We start from the raw sequence: 19,502 nt of genomic DNA on the forward strand, positions 1-19,502 counted from the left end.
CCGATGGCGCATCCTCCCCCTCCGGGGACACCGATGGCTCACCCTCCCCCTCCGGGGACACCGATGGCCCATCCTCCCCCTCCGGGGACCCCAATGGCCCAGCCTCCAACTCCGGGAGTCCTGATGGCCCAGCCTCTGACTCCGGGAGTCCTGATGGTCCAGCCTCCTGCTCCGGGAGCCCCGATGGCCCAGCCTCCGCCCCCAGGAGCCTTGATGACCCAGCCTCCGCCTCCGGGAGCCCCGATGGCCAAGCCTCCTGGTCCCGGAGTCCTGATGATTCATCCTCCAGGTTCGAGAGCTCCGATCACCCAGCCTCCAGCTTCAGGAGCCCCGATGGCACAGCCGGCGGCCCCACCTGCGCAGCCTCTGGCTTCTTGGGCCCCACAGGCTCAGCCTCTGATTCTGCAAATCCAGTCTCAGGTTATAAGGGCTCCTCCGCAGGTTCCCCAGGGCCCACAGGCCCCGCCGGCGCAGCTGGCCACACCCCCGGGCTGGCAGGCCACCTCGCCGGGATGGCAGGCCCCACCGCAAGGCTGGCAAGCCACGCCTCTGGCTTGGCAGGCCACGCAGGTCACCTGGCAGGCTCCGACCATTGCCTGGCAGGCACCACCACCCGTGCGCCAGGGCCCACCGCCCATCCGTCCGGGCCCACCACCCATCCGACCTGGCCCCCCGCCGGTGCGCCAGGCCCCACCCCCGATTCGCCAGGCACCACCGCTGATACGCCAGGCACCGCCACCCATCCGGCCTGCCCCACAGGTCCTGGCCACCCCACCACCACTCTGGCAGGCCCTGCCACCTCCGCCGCCGCTGCGGCAGGCTCCACAGGCTAGGCTGCCCACCCCGCAGGTGCGGGCAGCTCCACAGGTGAGGGCGGCGCCGCAGGTGCCCACTGCCCCGCCAGCCACACAGGTGCCCACGGCACCTCCCGCTGGCCCGCAGGCACCCCAGGCTGTGCTGTCTGCTCCTCTCTCGGCCCCACAGGCTGTGCACTGCCCGCCCATCATCTGGCAGGCCCCCAAAGGCCAAGCCCCAGTGCCACACGAGCTGCCGACGTCGATGGAATTCCAGGATGTGCAGCAAGCCCAGGCTCTGGCCTGGCAGGCTCCCAAGGCCCCTGGGCAGTTCTGGCAGCCTGTGCCCACCCAGGAGGCCCAGAGGCAGGGCCCACCACTGGTTCAGCTGGAGCAGCCCTTTCAGGGGGTCCCGGCCTCCCAAAAGGCCCTGCAAATCCAGCTACCCACCCAGCAGGCCCAGCCCTCGGGCCCGCAAGCAGAGCTGCCCACCTTGCAACTCCAGCCCACCTGGCAAGGCCCCCCAACAGCCTTGCAGGGCCAGCCCGGAGCTCCCTTAGCGGCAGCAAATTTTCCCATGGGCTCCGCTAAATCACTGATGACTCCATCGGGAGAATCCAGGGCCTCTTCAATAGAACGCAGGACCTCTTCAAAGGAACGTAGGACCTCTTCAAAGGAACGGAGGGCCCCTTCGAAGGATCGCATGATCTTTGCTGCCACTTTTTGTGCTCCAAAGGCAGTGTCAGCTGCCCGAGCACACCTGCCGACTGCCTGGAAAAACTTGCCTGCCACTTCGGAGACCTTCACTGCCACTTCAAGGGTCTTTCCAACTACCTCCCGGTTCCAGCCTGCCTCTTCTAATGCCTTTCAGGGCCCATCTGCCCCCTCTGAGACCCCGAAGTCACTGCCACTTGCTCTGCAGGATCCATTTGCCTGCGTGGAGGCCCTGCCTGCTGTCCCATGGGTTCCGCAGCCCAATGTGAATGCTTCGAAAGCAGCCCAGGCAGTGCCAACCATCCTGATGGCTACAGCAGCTGCCCCCAAGGCAATGGCCACCACTCAAGAGGCCTCGAAGACGTCTGCTGAGCCGCCACCACGTCGCTCTGGAAAAGCCACCCGGAAGAAGAAGCATCTGAATACCGAAGAGGACAGCAGTGGCCCAATGCTGGCCCTGCGTGACTGGCAGGCTCCGAGACCCTGGGAAAATCTGAACTTGAATGACTGGGAGGTTGAAAACCCTATTCAGGTCTTGGGTGACTGGGAGGGCCCGAGCACCTCCCGTGGCCTGAGTGGCTGGGAGGGCCCGAGCACCTCCCGCATCCTGAGTGGCTGGGAAGGGCCCAGCACAACTTGGGCTCTGAGTGCCTGGGAGGGCCCAAGCACTTCGAGGGCCCTGGGTCTCTGGGAAAGCCCAGGTAGCCCTCAGCCCCTGATTATCTCTGAGTTTGCCAATCTCTCTCAGGGATTTGGTGCCACCCAGCATGACCCCAAGTTGGAGACTCAGGCTTTGTCTCCCTTGGATGAGAGAGCGAATGCATTGGTGCAGTTCCTCTTGGTCAAGGATCAAGCCAAGGTGCCCATCAAGCGCTCAGAGATGGTGAAATTCATCATCCGTGAATATAAAGATGAGTGCTTGGATATCATCAACCGTGCCAACAATAAGCTGCAGTGTGTCTTCGGTTATCAATTGAAAGAAATTGATCCTGAAAACCACTCTTATATTATCATCAACAAGCTGGGGCACCATAAGGGTGAACCGGTGGCAACTTACTTAGACAGGCCCAAGTTAGGCCTCCTGATGGTGGTCCTGAGTCTCATCTTTATGAAAGGCAATTGTGTCAGGGAGGACATGATTTTTAGTTTTCTGTACAGGTTAGGGTTGGATGTCCGAGAGACACATGCTCTCTTCGGAAATACAAAGAAGCTCATCACCGAAGTGTTTGTAAGGCAGAAGTACCTAGAGTACAGGCGAATCCCCTATACTGAGCCAGCAGAATATGAGTTCCTCTGGGGCCCCCGAGCATTCCTCGAAACCAGCAAGATGCTTGTTTTGAGGTTTTTGGCCAAGCTCCATAAGAGAGATCCACGGTGCTGGCCTTTGCAGTATTTTGAAGCGCTGGCAGAGTGTGAGTCTGAAGATTTGGATGAGGATGAGCCTGGATCCAGCGACAATGCCGGTGACCCCACCAGCAGTTCCCCTCCCCGCTAACATGGTTCCTTCCGCAGATATCTCATTCCTTTGGGTTCCTGGCCAGAGGCCACTGACAGGGTGGGGTGGGGTGGGGGGGTGTTTTGTTTCTGGTGTTTATGTTCCAGTTCTATGTGTGTAAGTTTGGATTTAAATTTGGTTCCATTTGGTATCTGCCAAAGCTTTGTACATTTTCATGTGGTGTTGATTTCGATTGGCTACTGTTCTATTTGGTATTTTGGCATCTGTATTTTTAAGTGAGATCTGTGATTCTGTTTTGTGTTATAATTGTTATGTTTTGGTATCAGAGTTGTGCTGGCTTTGTGAAATGAATTGAGAAGCTATCCATCTCATTCTGGTACAGATTATGTAGTATTGAAATAGGCTGTTCTTTGAACATTAAAATGACTCATCAGTAAAAGCTGTCTGCAGAAAATAAATATCTATATCTATATATATAAATATACTTTCAGCATAACATGAAAGTGTTTGTCTTTATTCTCATTTTTACTCTAGATGATGGGAGCCAAGCTTTACCATATCCTATGAATAGACTTAAACATCAAGATTACTACCGGTGATAGTAGAAACCACGGTAATGAACCTTTCTCAAGGACATGCTACATTTGTCATAATAATGCAGTGATTGTGTTGTGTGGTAAAATGTAAGATCCCCTTAATTCAAGAGTAAAACTTCACAAGTCAGTGAGGTTGAATCAGGAAGAGGCTGAATATCTCCTCTGATTTAATCCTCACAGTAGTCCTTCAAAGTAGACATTATTATTCCCATTTTGTAGGTGAGTGTCTAAGGATCCTGTAGATTAATTAAATGGCACATATCAGTGGCAATTTGAAGCAGACTTTTCCCCTTAAGTTTACGTGGGCAAGAAGGACCATCTTCTTTCAGCACTAGCTAGGTTTATTAGCTATGTGGATGAACTGGCCCATGGAGTAGTTGTCAGTTACGTGGCCCATGGTGGGTGTCCAGCAGCTCAGGAGATGTGGGTTTCATCAACACACTGATACTGGGATGGAAATGTCCCCTGCAAAATACCTAGACTTATAAAAGGGAAAAGGAAACACCAGGCTTCAATGCGGATTGCAGGTGGTGGTGGAAGGGGAAGGAGATACATAACTAGTAACATGGAGGTCTAAGGGGATGTTCCTGGTTGGGGTGGGGGGCATAAATCCAAACATAGAGGGGGAGTCAGCTGATAATGTCTGGAGGCTGCCAAATAACTTAGCCAACCCTTGGATGCAGGGCCTGTTGTGGGAGGGAAGGCAACCAAATCCACCTGAGTGCTTTGTTACATACTCACACACATACGAGAGTGGTGTATACAAGCGGACTTTCCTGAAGTTACGACTCTCTTCATGTGGACCGGGATCATCTGCACTCCTGCCACCTCTACTGCCCTAAAAGGATCAAGAATCCTACCCTAAAGCCCTCTTCTCTGTGTAAAGATTAAGTTCCAGAAACAAGGTAAATAGCGATAGCGGAATTCTTCTGCCATCTAGTGGCTATCACGGGTCCTGTCAGTTGTTCCTGCAGCTGCCCGGTATAAGCCCCTGCCGCAGTGCTTAAAGTCATACCCTGAATACCTGGGTTGTGGCTATCGCTTGCTTCATAATCTTTGCCCATAATTTTACTAGCATCTCTGCCCAAACATGCCTTCTTTTCTCTTATCATAGGACAAGGTAAGATCTCTTCTCCAAGTGCAAACCACTGGCACTTAGGAAGCTGAGCCTGTATATTATGAGATGAACATATACAAGGGAGAGTTCCATTCTCTGCACAGGCAGAGCTGAGCTTTCTAGGCCAACTGGTCCCACTAGAGAACCTGCTTGTCTGTGGGATCTTTGGCAAGTTGTCCAAGTCGCTAGATTTTCCAGAAATTCAGAGGTAGTTTCTTGTAAACTTCTTGGGTCAGCCAGTACTGTGTTTCTGCCCCAAATCAATCTTTACTTACTTTGTGGACAACTAGTGCCCGTTGAAGGCAACAGCATTGCCCCAGCTGACAACCATCCCCAAAAGAGGGTTTTCTGGGATAGAAGAGTGTCACATGGATTTAGTATTTCTTGTTTGTTTTTAGTTCATTCATTATAGTGTCTATAGTTTCCTCCAAATCATTTATTTATGCACGGGGTGCTTTAGCAAGTTGCTCTTGGTGAAACAAAGCCATAATCCTCCATCCCATTTATCTCATATCTGATATAAAGCAAATAACCTTATTTCACCAATGCCAAGGGCTTAAGATCTGAGTTAGTTTAAATTCTAATGAGAGGTAAATTATAATAATAATAAATTTTTAACTACAAATAAATTAACTAGCCAAATATTCAATGGAAAAGTTTAAGAATAGTTGACATTATAAAATTAGAAGGCAGAAAACAAAACTCTGGGAATACATGAAAATACAGGGCACGTGTTGTGATGAGCACTGGGTGTTCTATGCAACTAATGCATCATTGAACAGTACATCAAAAAGCAATAATGTACAACAAGTTGGATAATTGAACATAATAAAAAAAGCAGTGAAAACAAATTTAAGACCCACTTATTGAAAGTTCCAAAATGTAGATAAATGTAGTACACAGCTTTTTATGTTATAATGGAGAAAAAAAAATTACAACCCCTGTAAATAAATGGGTAAAAAATATCAGATAACAACAACAAAAAAAAGAAATGCATGTGTCAAATAACAATGAAAAATGTTACACCCCCCCCAATATTTAAAGACAGAAATATCAGGCCAGTTTTCATTCATTAAATGGACATAGAATAGAATAAAAGCCCATGGAACATCTAGTGTAAGTGGAGTTATGAAACAGGCACCCTTGGTTCCATACTACCGATGGAAGTATAAATTACTACAACTTGCCCTGAAATAAATTTAGCCAATGGCATCTTCAAGAGTTTTAAAAATATTTGTACTATTTTACCTGGAAATTCCTCATACGGGAATATACTGAATGGAAATAACCTGTAGTAGGGGCAAAGGCTTCTTCACAAAAAAGAATGGCTGATGGAAGATTTATAATGTTTACATACCTTCTTCCCATACCATACACGTCAAGGTGTATGTGGAATGTTCTGCTGAAAAGATCAAAGGCTTCCTCAAGAAACAACTTACAGTTTGCTCCTACAAAATCATGTGCTGTGGAGCAGTGGGATGACAATCTGTAGTTAAAAAATGTAAAGTGGATGCTAGTAGACTCGCAACAAAGCCATAAAACAATCTCAATAAAAACCATTTCACATTAAGCTATATGGTAAAATTGAGTGCACTATCATATAGGATGTTAAATTATAAGCAAGTTGATGTCTTAAGATATTTACTTAAAAATGGTCTGAATTTTGGAATGCTTTTACTCTAAGCCATGCCTCCCAATAGCCATAAGGACAAAGATCAGTTGCTCGTTAAACTACTCATAAAGCAACAATGTCAGTAAACAAAAATTGATAATTATGGCTATGATGGATGGAGCACTCCCTACAGCCCCTATGACCTCCACTGGACACCCACAACTCATGTCACCTTCTCATTTACTGTCATAATACTTGAATAGGATCATTCCTGACACTTCTGTGTCTGTTGCCAGAACCTAAAATTTGGGCATCTCCTTCATATGATCAGACATCCTGCTATGGCAGTTTTGCCATCTTGTATGGTCAGTGTTTTCGCTTCTCTCCATCCCTGTGGCCATTGTTGCTTGCCTGAACTTTGCAACTGCCTTTGTTTGGCATGACCTCTAACGCCCCTCACACAATTCACTACACTGGCTGCCCAGCTCATAATGTTCTCTATGCTTTAAAGCATTTGATGGGTCTCGATTTTCCTTGGAGTTAGATGCAGCCCTCCTTAGCTCATTTTCCTCATCCTAAGGGTCAAGGAGCAGTAGGGTAGAGGTGGGCTAGGCTAAATCAGGATTTACAAATGAGTTCAGGGGTCCCTCTGCTGGATATTTCGAGGAACTCCTTGAATTCTGTATTGAAAACACCTATGTCAGCAATAACAGGTCCTAAGGCAGAAGACTCTGACATTTAGATCACAGACCCTTCCTGCTTACTTTTGTCCCCAACCCAGAAAGTCATATGGACCCAGGAAATAAATGATTAGGACAATAGGTGTGACCTCTCTAGAGAGACTGTCTAGGAAAGGAAGCCTAGAGTGGATCCATCTTTAGAACCTAAGCCTCATTTTCCCAAGTGCAAACAATTTATTTCTTCCAAATCTTCCCGAGGGTTCTACTGTGAATGACATAAAGAAACCTGTAACACTATGATCCCATTGGTCCAATCCCCTAATCCTTTTAGATTCTTCAAGTTATACCTCCCCCTTTCTGCTTAAGAGATGAAACCCACGGGGAGCTTCCTTCACTATCAGCCTCCTCCTATTTTGTTCCGTGCAGAAGTTATTCTGGGGGTCTCAGTGAGATGCCTTTATGCAAATGCATTTGCTCTAAAAGCTGCCAATCCATCTCCCAGTGACACTGGCTTTCTATACTGTCACTTGTTCAAAGTACATTCAGCTTGAGAACTATGGTTAATAGAGGGATTGGTGTTGTCCAATCAATCAGCAATAACCACAGAAGCATTTCCTAGACCTTGTAGACTGCCTGGAGCATACTCTATAGTAGCTTATAATATTCCCCTGAAGTAGAGCTAGCTTGGTCCACAAACCTGTGGGATTTAAGTGTTGGCTTTGTGGCTTCTGCCAGACATCCTTAAAAAACATTTTGTTTTGAAATAATAGAGTCACAGGAAGTTGCAAAGATTATACAGGGCTAATGCACCTTTTATCTGGTTTCCACCAATGTTTACATCTTATTTAGTTATAGTAAAATATCAAGTACGTTGACATTGGTGCCATGTGTATGTGTAGCTCAATGATATTTTACCATAAATGTAGATTCTGTAAACATTACTGTAATCAACATACAGATCTATTTTTCAACCACAAATATTTCTCACATGCTACCCCTTTATAGTCACGTGCATCCCCAACCCCTGGCCATCACTACTCTATTCTGTATCTCCATAATTTGTCAGTTTGATAATCTTATATAAATTGAATCATACCTTTGAGACTGGCATTTTTCACTCCATAATGTGACTGATATAAATCTAAGTTGTTGCATGTCTCAATAGTTCATTCCTTTTAATGCTGATAAAATATTTATCTATGAAGGGCATTTTAGTTGTTTCCAGTTTTGAGCTACTACAAAGTTGCTATGAACATTCATGGACAGGATTTTGTATAGACATAAATTTTCATTTATCTGGGCTCATGGGTGTAGTTGCTGGGTTGCATGGCAATTGCATATTTATCCTTTGAATGAAACTACCAAACTGTTTTCCAGAATAGCTATACCATTTTACATTCCCACTAGCAATGTATGAATGATCCAGTTTCTCTGCATCCTCCCCAAAAATTGGTGTATTCACTCTCAGAATAAATTTAGAGGTCCTAATAGGTATGTACTGATACCTCGTTGTGCCTTTATTTGAATTTCCCTAATGGTGAGAGGAGTTGAATTCTTTCCCTGTACTTATTTGTTATTTGTATGTCTTCTTTAATGGAATGTTTGTTCATCTCCCTTGCCCATTTTCTAAATGAACTTTTTGTTTTATAATACTGGGTTTTGAGAGTTCTTTATGTAATCTAGATTTGAGTCCTTTATTAAATAGGTTGATTACAAGTATTTTCTTCCAGTCTGTAGTTTGGCTGTCCATTATCATAGCAGCACAAGGTGTTTATATAGCAAAACTTTTAAATTTTGATGAAGTCCAATTTATTGACTTTTCCTTTTATAGATCACGCCCCTTGTTTTATACCTAAAACATCAGACCCTAGGTTCCAAAGATTTTCTCCTACTTTTTCTTGCAAAAGTTTAATAACATTACATTTTAGATTTACTTCTGTGATCCATTGTTATTTTGTATAAAGTGTTAAGTTTAGACCGAGGTTCTTTTTTTTTTCTTATGCACATCTCATTGTTCTAGTAATATTTGTTGAAAAGTCTATCCATTCAATATTAAATTGCTTTTGAACCTTTGTCAAAAAATCATTTGGCTCTACTTGTGTGGGCTACTTCTGAGTTCTCTATTTTGTTTGATTGATTTATATGTCTGTCCTTCCACTGATACTACACCATCTTGACCGTAGTTATATAATGTCCAGAAATCAAGTACAGTGATTCTCCTCACATTATTATTTTCTTTCAAAATTATTTGTAGCTCTTCTATATCTTTACCTTTCCATGCCAATTTAAAAATAGCCTTGTCCATATCTTAAAAAAAAAAAAAACTTGCTGGGAGTTTTGTGGGAATTTAATTAAGCCTGTATATCCAATTGGGTAAAATCAACCTTTTTACTATGTTGAGTCTTCCAATCCATAAACACAGTATATATCTCCATTTATTTGGATTATCTTTGATCGCTTTCATCAGCATTTTGTATTTTTCAGTATATAAGTCCTAGGTATGTTTTTTAGATTTATACCTAAGTATTTCATTATTTTTTAGAAGATTTTATATGTTTATTTGACAGAGAGAATTTGAATTCTATTTACTAATAATTTTGTTAGATTTTTTAAACCCATATTCATGAAGGATGTTGTTATCTATTTTTCCATTCTTCTCATTGTTTTCTTTTTTTTGAGGGGGGAGTGGTGTCCTATGTCTGATTTTGGTACCAGGTATTACTTATTTCATAAAATGTTCCTTCCACTTCTACATTCTGGAAGTGATTGTGTAAAATTAGTGTTAATTCTCTTAAAAAAAAGTATTTGGTAGAATTGTCTAGTGAAACCACAGATTTTTTAAGGAATTATTTTCTAATACAGTTTTGCTTCAAGACTGAGGGAATTCTGCTGCATGTAAGCATAACATTTAGTGGAGCTTCCAAAGGAAGATATCAGCCTATCCCTTAAGATGATCCAAAAATGGGTGTCATTTTTTCTTCTTTAGGAGCACCCAGGTTCAGCACCAGTCCCTCCCTGATGGCAAAGGACAAAGTCCTGACTGGGCTTCAGCTATGACTGATGTCTGAAATTCTAGTATGTCACATACTTTTCCATCTCTGCTTTCTGTTGCCAGAAGACAAAGACTTTGGCCTTCGTTTCTGAGCTATTCCTCTCTTTCATCCAATGTGTGACTCATTTTCACTCCCTTAGAAAGTTCTGTAATTAAAAACAAAGATATCAGCATCCTTACCCAGAAAAGTTGAAATTGTTAAGGAAACAAAAAGAGGACAAAGCAGTTCTCAAATGCAGTGGTCATAAAGTCAGTGAGTTCCATAGCCTGGGATTCAGCCACGATCATTACACTAGCTATTATATATACTATATATATATAGTATATATAGTCAAGTGATCCTTATTGAAACATTTTCATTTGTAGTTCTTAACTAGCCGGGCACTCCACTGCATCACGGTTGATGTCATCTATGATGTCATGAGGGTGGCAGCTATCAACATGGCAACCCACAGATTGGGTAGTTCCCGGGGTCCTTTTAATGGTTCCAGAGTGTTCTCTGGCTAAAGATCGGTACCACATCTGTTGGGCGATATTGACAATCTCATCCAAAGTGTTATTTCCACTGTGCTTAATGTTTTTCTGCTTCTTTCTGCCTTTTGGTCATTCCTTGAGGGCTTTAGTAATCAGGAGAGAGGCAGAAGGTACCACTTCAATCTGGGCCTGTCTGTTCTCAATGGTCACTTTCACTGTAATCCTCAGACCCTTCCAATCACTGGCTGTCTTGGTGATGTCATCACCAAACTCTTTTGGAGACAGACCCAGGGGGCCAGGGCAGATGTGGGACCAACTTCCCCACCAGTGCACCTCAGCTATACAACTTTGATCTCACTGGGGACGAACATAGGCAGCATGGTAGAGGTGGCTGGTGTCAGAAAAAAACTAGATTTGGGTTGCACTTTCACCTCCTCTGAGCCAAAAGCCAAAAAGAGCAGCTACCATGTATTTTTGAGGTTTCTCTGCAATAAGTAGGCTGACAACATACATTTGCAACTTTGCCATCATCCTATTGCCCATCTGCATGTTTCTGCAGAAATTGGCCAGAGGAATATCAAGATTTCAGTTAACTTATTTCTATATTAAACACTAACATAACATAATAAAATAAAAAAATAGAATTGTTGAAAAAAATAAACAGTAAGTTTAAAGAGATAACTAAAAGGCAATGATTAAGCAAAGCTTATATTCAGATTAGCTATAATTCAAGAGTTCCTTCGTTCTGCTTCATTGGTTGACCCTTTAGTCTTAGGGAGGATTACTGTTAGTGAGCACACTGTTCTAGGCAACTGCAACAAAAAAAGTGAGGAGACAGATAAAGTTCCTATTATCACAGAGCATACATTATAGTGAAGAGAGATGAATAATAAATATCTTTGGAAGTGTCAATAGTGATTTTACTGTGTTGAAACTATAACAAATTATAAAGAGTAACAGAGGCTCTTTATAGATATTGTGATCAGAGAAGGGATCTATGAGCAGTGAGTGTTTGCGATGATATTTTAAAGACAGAATAAAGCCAGAACATGTAAAAGCCTGGGAGAATAACATTTTAAGCAGAGGAATTAGCTAGTGCCAAGGTCATAAGGAGGAGGCATTCATAGATTGGTAACAGAACAAATTTACATGTTCCTGGAACAGAGTGAGTGTCAGGGTCAAATTGGTTGAGATGAGGTGGCAGATATAAAAATATAGACAGTAGGGAAAAGAGGGAAAACTGAATGGGAAGAAATCAGAGAGGGAGACAAACCATATATGACTCTTGACTCTGGGAAACAAACTGAGGGTTGTAAAAGGGAGTTTGGTGGGTGATGAGTATTAAGGAGGGCACATGATGTGATAGCACTGGGTATTATACACAACTAATGAATCATTGAACATCAGATCAAAGACTAATGATGTACTCTATGTTGGCTAATTTAATTTAAATAAAAATTAATAGAATAAAAAAATAAAAATATAGACAAAGTATGTCAACAAAGTTTCAATCACCTTGCTATTTTTTTTCCATTGAATTCCACTGAATCTATCTAATACCTTTTCCACTGAGTTTAACCTGTGTCTGCATGTTTCTACCTAAAATAGCCAATTACAGCTACTGTAGTCACTTATACTTTCATTTCTGTAGCCACATTATCCTACATCCTATTTCCTAATTCATAATTAAAACAGAGTGTAATTATCAACATCGGTTACATCAAAGGTTAAAAATGTCCCATGCAGGTATTGCAAAACCAATGTTATACTTTATTTGCTGGTACCCAGGACCCACTCTGATCAGTTTTATACTGGGACACATTTTTTAATTTTTTTATAATTTGGGCATAACCAGACTCCAACTCCATTCTTCCCTAAATCCCATTAGTAAGAAATTTATAAAGCAGGTGTGTAGAGGGCTCTACTGTTTGTCATTTCTACCTTCTCCCTTTAACCCAATCTTTTCCCTGCTGGTAGACACTTGGTTTGGTTAGGATGCTCATTCTACCATGAACTAATGTAAGGTTATTCCTTTCCCCAATCCAGAAGTAGTTTAAATCAATCATAATAATTCAAATATCACTCTCCATTGATGGACATAAGATAAAGTCTGGCCGGAGGTCTTCAGAAATATTTTCTTCCGATAGCATGAAGGATATTAGGAGAAGGAAGGGAAAAATGAAGGGGTGGGGGGAGTCGGAGGGAGAGACGAACCATGACAGACTATGGACTCTGAGAAACAAACCGAGGGTTTTAGAGGGGAGGAGAGTGGGGGGATGGGTTAGCTTGGTGATGGGTATTAAGGAGGGCATGCACTGCATGGAGCACTGGGTGTTACACAAAAACAATGAATCATGGATCACTACATCAAAAACTAATGCTGTATTGTATGGTGACTAACATAGCATATTAAAATAAAATAAAATATTTTAAAAAGAAACATTTTCTTCCATAATAAGAGAATATTTTTTTTAATTTTATTATGATATGTTAGTCACCATACAATACATCATTGTTTTTTTTTTTTTATTTTTTTTTATTCTTATGTTAATCCCCATACATTACATCATTAGTTTTAGATGAAGTGTTCCATGATTCATTGTTTGTGCATAACACCCAGTGCTCCATGCAGAATGTGCCCTCCTCAATACCCACCACCAGGCCAACCCATCCTCCCACCCCCCTCCCCTCTAGAACCCTGTTTGTTTTTCAGAGTCCACCGTCTCTCATGGTTCGTCTACCCCTCCGATTTCCCCCGCTTCATTCTTCCCCTCCCGCTACCTTCTTCTTTTTTTTTTTCCTTAACATATATTGCATTATTTGTTTCAGAGGTACAGATCTGAGATTCAACAGTCTTGCACAATTCACAGCGCTTACCAGAGCACATACCCTCCCCAGTGTCTATCACCCAGTCACCCCATCCCTCCCACCCCACCCCAACTCCAGCAAACCTCAGTTTGTTTCCTACAATTAAGAATTCCTCATATCAGTGAGATCATATGATACATGTCTTTCTCTGTTTGACTTATTTCACTCAACATAATACCCTCCAGTTCCATCCACGTCGTTGCAAATGGCAAGATCTCATTCCTTTTGATGGCTGCATGATATTCCATTCTATATATATACCACCTCTTCTTTATCCATTCATCTGTCGATGGACATCTTGGCTCTTTCCACAGTTTGGCTATTGTGGACATTGCTGCTATAAACATCGGGGTGCACATACCCCTTCGGGTCCCTACTTTTGGATCTTTGGGGTAAATACCCAGTAGTGCAATTGCTGGATCATATGGTAGCTCTATTTTCAACTTTTTGAGGAACCTCCATACAGTTTTCCAGAGTGGCTGTACTAGCTTGCATTCCCACCAACTGTGTAGGAGGGTTCCCCTTTCTCCGCATCCCCGCCAACATCTGTCGTTTCCTGACTTGTTAATTTTAGCCATTCTGACTGGTGTGACGTGGTATCTCATTGAGGTTTTGATTTGGATTTCCCTGATGCCGAGCGATATTGAGCACTTTTTCTTGTGTCTGTTGGCCATTTGGATGTCTTCTTTGGAAAAATGTCTGTTCATGTCTTCTGCCCATTTCTTGATTGGATTCTTTGTTCTTTGGGTGTTGAGTTTGATGAGTTCTTTATAGATTTTGGATACTAGCCCTTTATCTGATATGTCATTTGCAAATATCTTCTCCCATTCTGTTGGTTGTCTTTTGGTTTTGTTGACTGTTTCTTTTGCTGTGCAAAAGCTTTTTATCTTGATGAAGTCCCAATAGTTCATTTTTGCCCTTGCTTCCCTTGCCTTTGGCGATGTTTCTAGGAAGAAGTTGCTTCGGCTGAGGTTGAAGAGGTTGCTGCCCGTGTTCTCCTTTAGGATTTTGATGGACTCCTGTCTTACATTGAGGTCTTTCAACCATTTTGAGTCTATTTTTGTGTGTGGTGTAAGGAAATGGTCCAGTTTCATTCTTCTGCATGTGGCTATCCAATTTTCCCAACACCATTTGTTGAAGAGACTGTCTTTATTCCATTGGACGTTCTTTCCCGCTTTGTCAAAGATGAGTTGACCATAGAGTTGAGGGTCCATTTCTGGGCTCTCTATTCTGTTCCATTGATCTATGTGTCTGTTTTTGTGCCAGTACCATGCTGTCTTGATGATGACAGCTTTGTAATAGAGCTGGAAGTCCGGAATTGAGATGCCGCCAGCTTTGCTTTTCTTTTTCAACATTCCTCTGGCTATGTGGGGTCTTTTCTGGTTCCATACAAATTTTAGGATTATTTGTTCCATTTCTTTGAAAAAAGTGGATGGTATTTTGTTGGGGATTGCATTGAATGTGTAGATTGCTCTAGGTAGCATTGACATCTTCACAATATTTGTTCTTCCAATCCATGAGCATGGAACGTTTTTCCATTTCTTTGTGTCTTCCTCAATTTCTTTCATGAGTATTTTATAGTTTTCTGAATACAGATCCTTTGTCTCTTTGGTTAGATTTATTCCTAGGTATCTTATGGTTTTGGGTGCAATTGTAAATGGGATCGACTCCTTAATTTCTCTTTCTTCTGTCTTGTTGTTGGTGTATAGGAATGCCACTGACTTCTGTGCATTGATTTTATATCCTGCCACTTGACTGATTCCTGTATGAGTTCTAGCAGTTTTGGGGTGGAGTCTTTTGGGTTTTCCACATAAAGTATCATATCATCTGCAAAGAGTGAGAGTTTGACTTCTTCTTTGCTGATTTGGATGCCTTTGATTTCTTTTTGTTGTCTGATTTTTGTGGCTAGGACTTCCAATACTATGTTGAATAGCAGTGGTGATAGTGGACATCCCTGCCGCGTTCCTGACCTTAGGGGGAAAGCTCTCAGTTTTTCCCCTTTGAGAATGATATTCGCTGTGGTTTTTCATAGATGGCTTTTATGATATTGAGGTATGTACCCTCTATTCCTATACTCTGAAGAGTTTTGATCAAGAAAGGATGCTGTACTTTGTCAAATGCTTTTTCTGCATCTATTGAGAGGATCATATGATTCTTGTTCTTTCTTTTGTTAATGTATTGTATCACGTTGATTGATTTGCGGATGTTGAACCAACCTGGCAGCCCAGGGATAAATCCCACTTGGTCATGGTGAATAATCCTTTTAATGTACTGTTGGATCCTATTGGCTAGAATTTTGGTGAGAATTTTTGCATCCATGTTCATCAGGGATATTGGTCTGTAATTCTCCTTTTTGATGGGGTCTTTGTCTGGTTTGGGGATCAAGGTAATGCTGGCCTCATAAAATGAGTTTGGAAGTTTTCCTTCCATTTCTATTTTTTGGAACAGTTTCAGAAGAATAGGTATTAATTCTTCTTGAAATGTTTGGTAGAATTCCCCTGGGAAGCCATCTGGCCCTGGGCTTTTGTTTTTTGGGAGATTTTTGATGACTGCTTCAATTTCCTTAGTGGTTATAGGTCTGTTCAGATTTTCTATTTCATCCTGGTTCAGTTTTGGTAGTTGATACATCTCTAGGAATGCATCCATTTCTTCCAGGTTATCTAATTTGCTGGCATAGAGTTGCTCATAATATGTTCTTATAATTGTTTGTATTTCTTTGGTGTTGGTTGTGCTCTCCTCTTTCATTCATGATTTTGTTGATTTGGGTCATTTCTCTTCTCTTTTTGATAAGTCTGGCCAGGGGTTTATCAATCTTGTTAATTCTTTCAAAGAACCAGCTCCTAGTTTCGTTGATCTGTTCTACTGTTCTTTTAGTTTCTATTTCATTGATTTCTGCTCTGATCTTTATTATTTCTCTTCTCCTGCTGGGTTTAGGCTTTATTTACTGTTCTTTCTCCAGCTCCTTGAGGTGTAGGGTTAGGTTGTGTACTTGAGACCATTCTTGCTTCTTGAGAAAGGCTTGTATTGCTATATACTTTCCTCTTAGGACTGCCTTTGCTGCATCCCAAAGATTTTGAATAGTTGTGTTTTCATTTTCATTGGTTTCCATGTATTTTTTTAATTCTTCTCTAATTTCCTGGTTGACCCATTCATTCTTCAGTAGGATGCTCTTTAGCCTCCATGTATTTGAGTTCTTTCCGACTTTCCTCTTGTGATTGAGTTCTAGTTTCAAAGCATTGTGGTCTGAAAATAGGCAGGGAATGATCCCAATCTTTTGGTACCGGTTGAGACCTGATTTATGACCTAGGATGTGATCTATTCTGGGGAATGTTCCATGGGCACTAGAGAAGAATGTGTATCCCGTTGCTTTGGGGTGGAATGTTCTGAATATGTCTGTAAAGTCCATTTGGTCCAGTGTGTCATTTAAAGTCTTTATTTCCTTGTTGATCTTTTGCTTAGACGATCTGTCCATTTCAGTGAGGGGGGTGTTAACGTCCCCCACTATTATTGTATTGTTGTCGATGTGTTCTTTGCTTTTGTTATTAATTGCCTTATATAATTGGCTGCTCCCATGTTAGGGGCATAGATATTTACAATTGTTAGATCTTCTTGTTGGATAGATCCTTTAAGCGGATATAGTGTCCTTCCTCATCTCTTATTACAGTCTTTGGTTTAAAATCGAATTTGTCTGATATAAGGATTGCCACCCCAGCTTTCTTTTGGTGTCCATTAGCATTGTAAATTGTTTTCCACCCCCTCACTTTCAATCTGGGGGTGTCTTTGGTTCTGAAATGAGTGTCTTGCAGACAGCATATCGATGGGTCTTGTTTTTTAATCCAGTCTGATAGCCTGTGTCTTTTGATTGGGGCATTTAGCCCATTTACATTCAGGGTAACTATTGAAAGATAGGAATTTAGTGCCATTGTATTGCCTGTAAGGTGACTGTTACCATATATTGTCTGTGTTCCTTTCTGGTCTTTATTGCTTTTAGGCTCTCTCTTTGCTTAGAGGACCCCTTTCAAGATTTCTTGTAGGGCTGGTTTTGTGTTTGCAAATTCCTTTAGTTTTTGTTTGTCCTGGAAGCTTTTTATCTCTCCTTCAATTTTCAATGACAGCCTAGCTGGATAGAGTATTCTTGGCTGCATATTTTTCCCATTTAATGCTCTGAATATATCCTGCCAGTCCTTTCTGGCCTGCCAGGTCTCGGTGGATAGGTCTGTTGCCAATCTAATGTTTCTACCCTTGTAGGTTACATATCTCTTCTCCCAAGCTGCTTTCAGGATTTTCTCTTTGTCTATGAGACTCGTAAGTTTTACTATTAGATGTCGGGGTGTTGACCTATTTTTATTGATTTTGAGAGGGGTTCTCTGTGCTTCCTGGATTTTCATGCCTGTTTCCTTTCCCAAATTAGGGAAGTTCTCTGCTATAATTTGCTCCAATATACCTTCTGCCCCTCTCTCTCTTTCTTCTTCTTCTGGGATCCCAATTATTCTAATGTTGTTTCGTCTTATGGTATCGCTTATCTCTCGAATTCTGCCCTCGTGATCCAGTAGTTGTTTATCTCTCTTTTTCTCAGCTTCTTTATTTTCCATCATTTCATCTTCTATATTACTGATTCTCTCTTCTGCCTCATTTATTCTAGCAGTTAGCACCCCCATTTTTGATTGCACCTCATTAATAGCCTTTTTGATTTCTACTTGGTTGGATTTTAGTTCTTTTACTTCTCCAGAAAGGGTTTCTCTAATAACTTCCATATTTTTTTCAAGCCCAGCTAGTATCTTTAAAGTGATGATTCTGAACTCTAGATCTGACATTGTACTAATGTCCGTATTGAGTAGGTCCCTGGCAGTCAGTACTACCTCTTGTTCTTTTTGTTGAGGTGATTTTTTCCGTCTTGTCATTTTGTGCAGAGGAGAATAGATTAATGAGAGAACAAAATGCTAGCAGAGTAACAACGTCCCCAGAAAATATACTCTAAACAAGTCAGAAAAGACTTGAAGCAGTGGGAAAAGAAAGGGAAAGAGAGAAAAAAGAAAAAGAAAAAAAAGAAAAAGATAAAGATAAAAACAAAAACAAACAAAACAAAACAACAACAACAACAACAAAAAAAACAGAATGTGATCAAATATGATCAGGCTGGTATATAGATCAGTGCCACACACTAGATTTGGGGTGTATTTTGGTCTTTTAGAAGAAAGTGCCTCCCAAAATTTTAAAGAAAGAAAAACTTACATATGTACAAAAATAAGGGTTGATATGATGAAGGGATGGAATATGACTGTAAAGATGGAAATTATAAAAAATTTTATAAAAGGAATTGATAAGAAGTTGTTTGAAAAAAGAAAGAAGAGGATTTAAAAAAGAAAAAAAAAGGGAGAGGATGTGATCAGGCAGGGGAATAGAAAACACCATATACTAGAGATTTAGGGTATATTTTAATCTGTTAGAAGAAACTATCACAAAATTTTAAAGAGAGAACAACTTATATATATAAGCCAAAAATACGAGTAACTACTATGAAGGGATAGAATATGACTCTAAAATGAAAAATAAAAATGTTTTTTTTTAAAAGGGGATTGATAAGATGTTGGTTGAAAAAGGGAAAGAGAAAAATTCAAAAAGAAAAAAAGACAGTTAAAAAAAAATTAACTTTGAAAGACTAAAGAATCATGGTAAAAAAGCCATGAATTCTATGTGCAGTAGTCCCCTAGCGCTGGAGTTCTGCCGTTCTCATTGATCGGTAAACTTGGCCTTGGCTGGCTGTTCTCGCTGATCTTCTGGGGAGGGGCCTGTTGCCGTGGTTTCCAAATGTCTCTGCCAGAGGCAGAATTGCCCCACACTTGCCCCCTCCCGGCTAAGTAATCTGCTCAGGTTTGCTCTCCAGGGCTTTTGTTCCCTGCGAGCTTTCCGTACAGCTTTGGAGGCGGAGAGTGAAAATGGCGGCCTCCCAATCTCCGCCCCGGAGGAGCCGAGAACTCGGGGCCCCGCTTCTCAGTGAGCCCCCAGAGAAAAGCCGTCAGTCACTCCCGTCTCCCCGGTCTCCAGCCGCACTCCGTGCTCACCCGGCCTGTGACCGCGCGTTTCTGTCTCTGGCACCCGACCCCGGGTGGAGTCTCCAAACCCAGCAGATCCCTGCGGT

General features: G+C 42.1%; 1 protein-coding gene across 1 annotated transcript in view; it reads left to right on the forward strand.

Moving 5' to 3' along the window:
* Positions 1–3,459, forward strand: part of MAGEL2 (MAGE family member L2) — a 3,925-nt gene extending 466 nt beyond the window's left edge. Inside the window, 1 exon segment of the mRNA XM_021680485.2 lies at positions 1–3,459. This exon segment is cut by the window's left edge and continues 10 nt beyond it. Within this exon segment, the coding sequence (XP_021536160.2) occupies positions 1–3,003 (3,003 nt within the window). The 3' untranslated portion in view covers positions 3,004–3,459.
* The last annotated feature ends 16,043 nt before the right edge of the window (positions 3,460–19,502 follow it).

This window comes from Neomonachus schauinslandi, chromosome 9, assembly GCF_002201575.2.
Source record: "Neomonachus schauinslandi chromosome 9, ASM220157v2, whole genome shotgun sequence".
Classification (NCBI taxonomy): Eukaryota; Metazoa; Chordata; class Mammalia; order Carnivora; family Phocidae; genus Neomonachus; species Neomonachus schauinslandi.